Source organism: Panthera onca, chromosome A2 (genome assembly GCF_046562875.1).
Source record: "Panthera onca isolate mPanOnc1 chromosome A2, mPanOnc1 haplotype 2, whole genome shotgun sequence".
NCBI classification, from domain to species: domain Eukaryota; kingdom Metazoa; phylum Chordata; class Mammalia; order Carnivora; family Felidae; genus Panthera; species Panthera onca.
Genome location: NC_138340.1, coordinates 11,284,227 through 11,294,320, shown reverse-complemented (window position 1 = coordinate 11,294,320; position 10,094 = coordinate 11,284,227). Strand labels below are relative to the sequence as shown.

General features: G+C 39.3%; 1 protein-coding gene across 1 annotated transcript; it reads right to left on the bottom strand.

Moving 5' to 3' along the window:
- Positions 1-5,173: 5,173 nt before the first annotated feature.
- LOC132679763 (olfactory receptor-like protein OLF4) lies at positions 5,174-6,154 on the bottom strand. Its single transcript, XM_060633592.3, has one exon. The coding sequence runs from the start codon at positions 6,125-6,127 to the stop codon at positions 5,174-5,176; it is 954 nt and encodes a 317-aa protein (XP_060489575.1). The 5' UTR covers positions 6,128-6,154.
- Between the last annotated feature and the right edge of the window lie 3,940 nt (positions 6,155-10,094).

Sequence of the window (10,094 nt, the reverse complement as noted above, 5' to 3'; positions counted from 1 at the left end):
TGGTGCTTTTTTTTTCTAGGTCTTTGAATCATAAAGTTAGGTTATTTACTTAAGATCTTCTTATTTGTCTTAATGTAGGCATTTATTGTTATAAACTGCTCTCTTAGAGCTGCTTTTGCAACATCCCATAAGTTTTGATATGCTGTATTTCCATTTTCATTTGGTTCAAAATTTTTAAATTTCTTTTTTGATTTCTTCTTTCATCCACCAACCATACATGAGTGTGTGGTTTAATTCCCACACATTTGCGAACATCTCATATATCTGTACTCTTGCACTCACTGCAGCATTATTCACAATAATCAAGACATGGAAACAGCATGGCATCCATTGACAGATGAATTAATAATGATGGCATATCTATACAATGGAATTCAGCAATAAAAAAGGAAGGCATCCTTTCCTTTGTCCAAATGTGGACGGAACCCAAGGTAATTACGCTAACCGAAATAGAAAAAGACAAATACTGTATAATCTCACTTATATATGAAATATAAAAGTTTGAACCATAGAATCAGATAGTAGGTTCATGTTTGCCAGTGGCTGGCATTGGGGGAAAGGAGAAGATGCTAATGAAAGCCTATCACCCCTCAGATATATGATAAATAAGTTTTGGGGACTTAATGTACAATATGGTCATTATGCTTAACTCTATTATGTTGTATACTTGAATGTTGCTAACAGAGTACATAGTAAATGTTCTTACAACAAAAGGAAATGGTCACCATGTGAAGTGATGGATGCATTCACTAAGCTATTGTGATGATCACTTCACAACAGATATGTATATGAAATCACCAGGTTGTATGCTGAAACTTCCGCAATTTTATACGTCAATTAAATTTCAATAAAGCTAGAAAGTGAAGAAAAAATCTTCCTATGTCTCTGTCTTCCATTTGCATTTAAAAATGTCACCGCCACCCAGCAGAATCCTCCCCATGGAAAAAAAAAAAAACAGTATCAGAATGAAAACCTTTGTGAGTATGTCAATGGGAAGGTCAATCAATAGGAAAACAGTATCAACAGAAGGGTGCCATGAAGATCGCATCAGTGATACAGCAGTTCTTAGCTCCATTAATCATGAGTTTGGTATGAGGTCCCTGGTCTCTCTGAGGCATCTGGAAAGAAAACCTTTAATTTCTTTGATCTTTTCTTAGACTAGGAATGGTGATCTAAAGGCAAGGGGTTATATCTGGAGGAAAGCCTGACCCCCAGGAATAGAATTTCCATAACTGCTCATTATGCCCTTAATTCATTCTCACTGTCTTCTCTGAGATAATTGCATTGATGAATGTGGAAGTGGAAATTAAACTTTGTTTTTAGTGTTTATTTATTTGGAGATAGAGACAGAGAGAGTATGAATGGGGGAGGAGCAGAGAGAGAGAGAGAGAGAGAGAGAGAGAGGGAGAGAGAGAAAGAGAGAGAATCCTAGGCAGGCTCTGTACAATCAGTGCAGAGGTGGGACTTGAACTCACAAACCACGAGATCATGACCTGAGCTGAAGTGGATGCTTAACCAGCTGAGCCACCCAGCTGTCCTGGAAATGAAACCTTTTGAATTGAAATTTACAGCAGTTGTAGACTGCTGCGATGGCCCCAAATGCTGGTCTTTCTCTGTAGCCATGTCTCCGGCCATGTGTGCAGCACCTACCATCAGGAGGTGGAGACTACTCTTCCATCTTAGAATTGGGATGGGTTAGGATTTTTTATTTAGTGTGGGCAGCAGAACTTGATAGAAATGACAGGGGACCTCAGAGGTCTTTGTGCATTTCTGCTGCTCTCTCTTGGAACTCTGCCTCCAAAAAGTGAATAAAACAAGGTGGGCTACCAGAAGTGTGGACATGTGGAGCAGAGCCAAGCTGTCCAAGCCAAGGCCACCCTGGACCAGCCACAGGGAGCTAGCTTAGCTCCAATTATATTAGAATGCCCTGGCGAGATCAGCAGAGCCTCCCCAGCTGACACACAGCTGACTCAAGTCCCTTGAGGACATCAACAGAGATTAGAACAACTCAGCACCATACAATTCCACTGAATTCTAAAGACATTCTACCAAGCCCTTTGCTCTCAGGATGGTTTGCTACACAGCAACATTCATGATCATTCTGTTATTCAAATTCATTTTGGATGACTATTAGAAAAAATCTTCTCCACTGAGGATTCTATTCAGGTAACCAGTAGAGGTTGGAAGGACATGCATTTTTGTGGAGAAAATATGGTGACCTGGAATCACATAACTGGGCAGGAATTCAAGCTCTCTTGTGTCCTGCAGAGGCATCTTTATTTTAGCCCCATGAGACTCATTTTCAACATTGACCTCCAGACCCGGAAGAGTAGAAATTGGTTTCTTTTGAACCCTTAGTGTGGTAATTGGTAATAGAAAAGTGACAAAAACATTTATCCCATACAACTGTCTTTGAAAAAATGGAATTTACATCTTTCAACTCCTTCACTTAGTTTCCTTGAGTAAAAGGGCATTTTGTGTTGAAAGCCAACTTGAGTAGAAGAAACAAAACCTAAAGTCAGTCTGGAGATATTCAGCCCTATTAGCTGCTACAGAGAATTTCTCCTCGCATAAATGTAAATGTGTTTCTGTCTTTGACGCTTCTGGGATCAGGATACGAAAAGAGATTCATTGTTAAAATAAAGACCACCTGTTCTACTCTAATTTTTTTTTTGTCTACATCTCCACATTCCTAGAATTTCATGTTAATGCAAACCTTCATTCTCTTCCTTTCTTTACCCTCCAAGTTCTCTCAAGCTTTCAACACAACAGGTAAGTTATAATGAGTTATAATGAGAGTTATGGGTCTTACACATGTACATATGTGTATGTGAGTGATTGAAAGAAAAACGTACATACATACCCATACATTTGTATACACACAACCCTTATTCTTGAACATTCTTTGGACCCAACAAAGTATTTCTACACATGTCATCTTTCCTCACCACATCCTTTGACGATATGTTCATTATTCCACATTGCCTTCAGAAGAAAATGAAGGCTAGGGGCATTACGTCCTAACGATTACCAAACAAAGCAGTTCAAACTTACTGTGCACCTTCCTGAGTTCCATATACACGGCACCATGCAGAAGGTACCCCTGATTTTTCAACAATTCTTTCAATTTCGAAAATTGTACACTTTAAATATATACAGTTAACGCCCGTGCTAATGTTCCAAAAAACCCAATTGGAATTTAAACATCTAGTGGTGTGTGACTCAGGGCCTAATTGGTGTACAGTTAACACCTAATGGGGCGGGAGATCTCACGCTACCAACTGTGAAAAAACAAAAGTTGACATGTGAATATTGAAATAGTAGGATTAAAATAAGACAATTCACGTTTGATAGTGTCATTTTTTTTGTAGATCAGAATATTAGTATATATATATATATATATATATATATATATATATGGAGTAAAATGACATAAAGTGGTTCAAGACAGAAAAGCACGACAGCCACTCACATCACGGATGAACCTTAGAAAATCAGTGCAGAGACTTGCACCTGACGATAGACTCATGAGGAGCCCAGCAGAGATCAGAACAACCCCCTACTCTACAATCCTGTTCGATAATAAAGGCATTATATTAAGCGACTTTTTTTTAAAAAGATGCTTTGTATGCAGCAATAGCTAACTGATATAATAATCAAATCAGGCGGAACTGAGGGCATTTGTCATAATCGGATTCTTTTCATTCTAGGCATTTGTTCTGATAGTTGAAGTGAGCGTTATGATTATTCTGTCCTTTAAGGTTATTTCGTGTAACTGTATTAAAAAAAATGAATCAATTGAAGCCCTTTGAAATAACACGGAAAGGCTGGAAGGACATGCGTATTTGCACAAAACTTATGATTCTGAATCACATACCTGGACGGGAATCCATGCTTGCTGGTGAGTCACCCAGTGATTAGGAGGAGGATGTTTAATGGTTGATATTGATATTGCTCATCGGCTGCCCGTTTAGTGGTTATGGCAAAATTCCAAGTAGTGGGAGATACATCATTTAGAGAAACGGAAGAAATCATATTTGTATGGAGCACTGGGAATTTTTGAACAGAAACCAGAAAATGATTTAATAAAACCTCAAACATGCCACCCACCTTTCATCTTAAGGAATTCACCTTACAAATGGACTTTGATATTCCATAATTCAATGAGTAGATGAAGTGCCTGAGAAAGAAATATTTTGCATAGTAATAAATGTATGATCTAATATTCTGCTTCATCATACTTAAAGTCAAGTTTGACCCTAAGGCCATATTATATCAATCTGTTTTTTCCATATTTGTCTTTCTGTGTAGATTCCACTTGGAGACATGTATTTTATTATTGTTTTTTTTTTTTGCCAATGACTATGGTAAGCATGGTGACAAAACTGTGTAATGGAACAGGATTGGCTATAACAACTAGTACATCCTGCATCATCAGGAAGAGCAGTTAAGGTAGTGACATACAAAGGAATGATGTTCACAAGAGTGAAGCACAGTGGCCTCAGATCTTTCTCTCTTATAAACTTACATAACTAGCTGTGGTGGCCAAGAGTAGACTTTCCATAGGAGTAGTATCACTCATTACTTTTTTTTCAGTCAAACAAAAGAAAAATACTCACCATGATATATTTTGAGAAGAAATTATTCTTTAAATTTTTTAAATGTTTATTTATTTTTGAGAGAGAGAGAGGGAGAGAGAGAGAGAGAACAAGTGGGGAAGGGGCAGAGAGAGAGGGAGACACAGAATCTGAAAGCAGGCTCCAAGCTCTGAGCTGTCAGCACAGAGTCCGATGTGGGGCTGGAACTCATGAACTATGAGACCACGACCTGAGATGAAGTCCAATGCTACACCAACTGAGCCACCCAGGTGCCCTGAAAAGAGATTATTCTTAACATATCCATCTAGTCCTTTGAAATAAATGAGAAATGCCAAATATTTCACATCCAAGGTGAGGAATAACATTGGGTGAGTAGGAAAATGACAAAGGAAAAATTTCTTGGATATCAAAGATATCACGAAGCTTAATCAAGCAAGTTACAAAATTGTACAGAGAGGTTGGAAAAAAATAGAAATTCCAGGAAAAAACAGAAGAGGAATATTTCACTTCCACAGTCTGATCAAAGAATCTCAACATTTGACTCAGGCTTGGAGCCCTGCAATCATGTCACTTCTTCAGCCCAGGACAATTGGCCCTTTTGTAGCTGCCATCCCAGAGAATCTCATCAGAGCCTCCTTTATGTCTCTGTTCCTCAGGCTGTAGATGAAGGGGTTCAGCATGGGTGTGACCACCGTGTACATCACTGAGGCTGTTGCACTTGAGTGGGAGCTCTGGGTAGCAGCAGAGCTGAGGTACACTCCCAGGCCAGTACAATAAAATAGAGAGACAACCGAGAGGTGAGACACACAGGTGGAAAATGCTTTATACTTGCCCTGAGCTGATGAGATCCCACGTATGGAGGAAACTATCTTATAGTACGAGTAAAGGATCCCAATGAAGGGACCACCACCCAGCAGCATAGCTCCAAAATACATCACCATGTTATTGAGAAAGGTGTCAGAACAGGCAAATTGGATCATCTGATTGAGTTCACAGAAAAAGTGGGGGATTTCCAAGACTGTACAGAAGGACAGTTGCAACACCATTAAGCTTTCTAACAAGGAATGCAGGACACTAGTGATCCAGGACACCAGAACCAGCAGTCCACAGAGCCGGGGGTTCATGATGACCATGTAGTTCAGGGGGCAACAGATGGCCACAAAGCGGTCATAAGCCATCACAGTCAAGAGAAAGATGTCTAATCCTGCAAAGAGTGTGAAAAAATACATCTGTGTGATGCAGCCTGCATAGGTTATGACCTTGCTCTGGGTCTGGATGTTCAGAAGCATCTTCGGGACGGTGGTGGACGTGAAGCAGATGTCTACAAAGGACAGGTTGGCCAGGAAGAAGTACATGGGGGTGTGGAGGTGGGAGTCAGAGCTGACGGCCAGGATGATGAGCAGATTCCCAAACACAGTGATCAGGTACATGGAGAGGAAAAACCCAAATATGAGGAGCTGCTGTTCTGGTTCTTCTGAAAATCCCTTAAGAAGAAATTCTGAAATTCCTGTATTGTTTCCTGGGTCCATGTGGTGGAGGTGACTACCAGTAAAGGGGAAAATAACATGACAAAACTTCACATCAATGGGCATGGCCCACATTGCTCAAAGGCTACAATTTATATTTTCTAATCAAGAAAGTAACTTCAATATTTTGTGACTGGATTTGGGCCCCTTCAGGGGATCCCATTTCCTCTCTGATTAGGAATTTTCATTCCCAACATTGGATGTTCCCCTACAGGCTGGGTATTGTACAGTTTCAATAAGAAATTGTTTCATGCATTTGAGGACTATATATAGTGTTGACCATGTTTTCAGTATTTCCACGTCATTAAGTAGAGGATGATGAACAGCAAAAATCCCTACAATTCAATGATTGTAATAGGATATATGCATATATAAAAATTGAATTATCCTGAGTTGGTGTCAGATGTTATGAAGAAAATGAAAGCAGGTAAAAGGAGAGAGTGGATGGGCTGCTATGTTGCATTTTCAGTCAAGATCAGCTAAGAAGGTGACATTTGAACAGAAACTTCAAGGAAGAGAGAGTGGAAGACAGGAAGCTTCCTGGCAGGGGGAAGGCCAGTGCAAAGGCCCTGAAGATGTGCTTCTTTCAGAAGAATCAAGACTCAGAAGGAAGCCAGTGTGTTGAGTGGAATGGACAAGAGGGAGAGAGATGAGAGATAGTTGCAGTGAAATTTGTAGAACCATGTGACCTCACAACTGCTCAAAGTCAAGACACAGGGAATCCCTCAACCACACCATGTACCTCTTGCACTTTATTAATTTGGTTATAACAGCGTCCTGTCCATTGAACATCCCTCCTTAGTATCATCTGTTGATTGAGTCTGGCCTGTGTGTTACAACAGTGGCCTTGGAATAGAGGATCCCGTGTACCCCTGCTCTGACTGCTCTCACAGCACACACACACACACACACACACACACACAAACACAGCACACACATACACACAGCACACGCTTTCACATACACACAACACAGCACACTCTTCCTGGTGTGTGTTACTTCTCTGTCCTTCTCACCTCCCCCTGCCTGCCTTAACACACTGTTTAGGATATGAATGCAAACACATCACATTACCTTTCCCAGAAAGAAGGTAGAAGTAGTACCCAGAAATTCCTATTCATAGCTTCCCAAGGACAAATAGTCTTAGGGCTCCATTTCGGAATGGTCACTTTCAGATCTGTATGTAAAAAAACATAAAAAAAATTGGGTTCAATGAACAGAGAAAGAAAGAGAGGGAGAGAGAGAGAGAATGGCGCTGGTGGTATTCAATCTTGGTTATATCCTATTTATACCCTGCAAAAATAATTAAAGAGCAAAAATAAATTTGTCCATTGGACAAAACTAGCGACATCTGTATGGTGTGAAACACCTCACAGATTGAACATAACAAGAGAATAAAGCAACAGTGCACAAAATATGGGCATTTTTCTTACCAGATAGCAGAGAGCAGAAGGCTTAATTTTCCCGTGTGTATTCCGTATTCATTTGGCTAATCAGTTTTTATATGGTCCAACAGACGATGAGGTAAGCCTCTTTATCACTTGTCTTATGTGACATATTGTTTTTTCGTGTATTTGATATTCTCAGGCTTTGGGTTTTAGTCATTTTTTTGACAAGTCTGATGAGCACAGCTAATCATGGTTCTGTTCCTTGTTCAACATGTAAAGTCCTCCCCAGACTCTGAAATCCCACACACCCCATGACAGTCTATCCTCTAACTCTGAATAATCTTCATGTAACTTATCCAAATACATTACTTGTACTCACAATTGTTTCACTGCACTCCTGTCTGTCGTGACGTTGATTACCAAAGGAGCAGGAACTTCTCTTCATCTTCTTCTTTACAAAAGTATGTGGGTGTATATGCACTTATATAGAAACACATTTGAGAAAATGAGACACTATGAAATACAAAGAATGACTGAGGAAATAAAATCAGGTTAAAAAGAGCAGTTTCAGTACAGCCATATTAAGAAAAATTGAATGGAGTTTTAAAAAATGTTTTTAAATGTTTTATTGATTCTTGAGAGACAGAGAGACAGAGTGTGAGCGGGGAGAGACAGAGAAGGAGGGAGACACAGAATCCGAAGCAGGCTCCAGGCTCCGAGCTGTCAGCACAGAGCCCAATGCGGGGCTCAAACTCACAGGCTGGGAGATCATGACCTGAGCTGAAGTCAGACGCTTAACCGACTGAGCCACCCAGGTGCCCCAAAATTGAATGGATTTTTGAGCAGTAACTGAAACATGATCTACAGGAGCAGTAAGTCAACAAAATCAACCCAGATGAATAATAAAACTCCACAAGACCTGGAAATAAAAGAGTGTAATATATAAAGTTCTTAGAAATTTCTGGCATACAGCAGATGCTCTTTTAGTATTTGTTGAATGGATGCGGAATTAGGTCTCATTATATGTGGGCATTTAATACTTGACAAAGCTGCATTTAAGTGTAGTTGGAAAAGACTGGATTGTTGAGTGAAAGCTGGCACGAAGGCTTTCTACGTGGAAGGAAGTGTGGTGCTTCCTTATTTCACACATCTCACTAAAAATCCAAAGGATTAAGTAAACCCCCAGTGTAAGAGTAACCATTCCATTTTAGATGCACATCTAGAAAATTACATATAAAATCTACAGGTGGGAAAACATTGTAATTAAGGCAGAAAAAACTCTCAGAAGCAAGAAGATAGATACATTTAACTAAACAAATTTAAAACTATTTTATGGCCCGAAGTACCTAATGAAAGTCAACAGAGAAACTGATTTACAACAACGATTTGAAATGCTGATAATTATAGAAAAATAAACATATAATTTGTGGACATATAATAATAATAGGCAAATGAACACGGTGATCGAATATATGAATCTTTGCTTGAGTTCATTAGTAGTTTAAAAAACCAACAAGAAATCTCTTTCACACCCATCACCCTGAGAAAACACTCAAAAGGCTGTCACATTGAGTGGGGTTGAAAATTTTAAATAAGTAGCAAAGGGGCACTTTCTAATTTTGCACTCAGAATTGTGAAGTGTTACAGTATCTTGGGGAGGCTCTGAAGACAGTTAAAAATATTAAAAATACAGACATTCTTTGGGTGCCTGGCTGGTTCAGTTGGTAGAGCATGTGACTCTTGATCCCAGGATTGTAAGTTCAAGTCCTATGTTGGGTGTAGAGATTACTTTTAAAAAATAAAATCTTTAAAAAAATACAGATATTCTTTAAGTCAGGGTTTCTCAGTCTCTGCACTATGGACATTTTGGGCCAGATCTTTCTCTGTGGTGGGAGTGTCAAGTGCACTGTGGAATGTTTAGAACATCCCTGGCCTGTTGTGACAGCCCAAAATGTCTTTGAATATTTCTCAATATCCTCTGGGGGACAAAATCACCTTTTGTTGAAAACCATGGCTTTAACCATTTAAAAAGGTTTTGTTGCATTGATATAATAGTACTTTAATGAGAAAAAATATGAAAGACCATCAAAAGTGTAAATGGCACAGCCACACCATGAAATATCATGCAGGTGTTGAAATCATGAATCATGAATGGCTCAGTTGGTGGAATGTGTGACTCTTGATCTTGGGGTTGTGAGTTCGAGCCCCACGTTGGATATAGAGATGGCTTAAAAATAAAATCTTTAAAAGAAAAAAGAACTAATGAATCAGCATCACACTGGTTGACTAGAAAAACACGTGTAAGTTACTACTGACTCAGAAGGACTGGGGGAGAAGAGCTAGGAAAAAAGATTGTGCAGAACATAAAGAGTATTTATGATATGCATGAGTGTCTTCGTACACTTGAATTGAAAGTGTGTGAATATGTTTGTGTGCATAACACAGAGAAGTTTAAAAATAAATGAAGACTTTTGAAAGAAAGAGGAACTTAGGTTTCTAAGTTCTTCTTTTGAAAGAAAGAGGCACTTTGGTTAAGCAGAATGGTTCAAAACCACTGCACGAAACAAAATTGAAGGAAGACC

Coding starts and splice junctions, on each gene's coding strand:
- LOC132679763 (XM_060633592.3), bottom strand. CDS start 6,127: ATGGACCCAGGAAACAATACAGGAATTTCAGAATTTCTTCTTAAGGGA.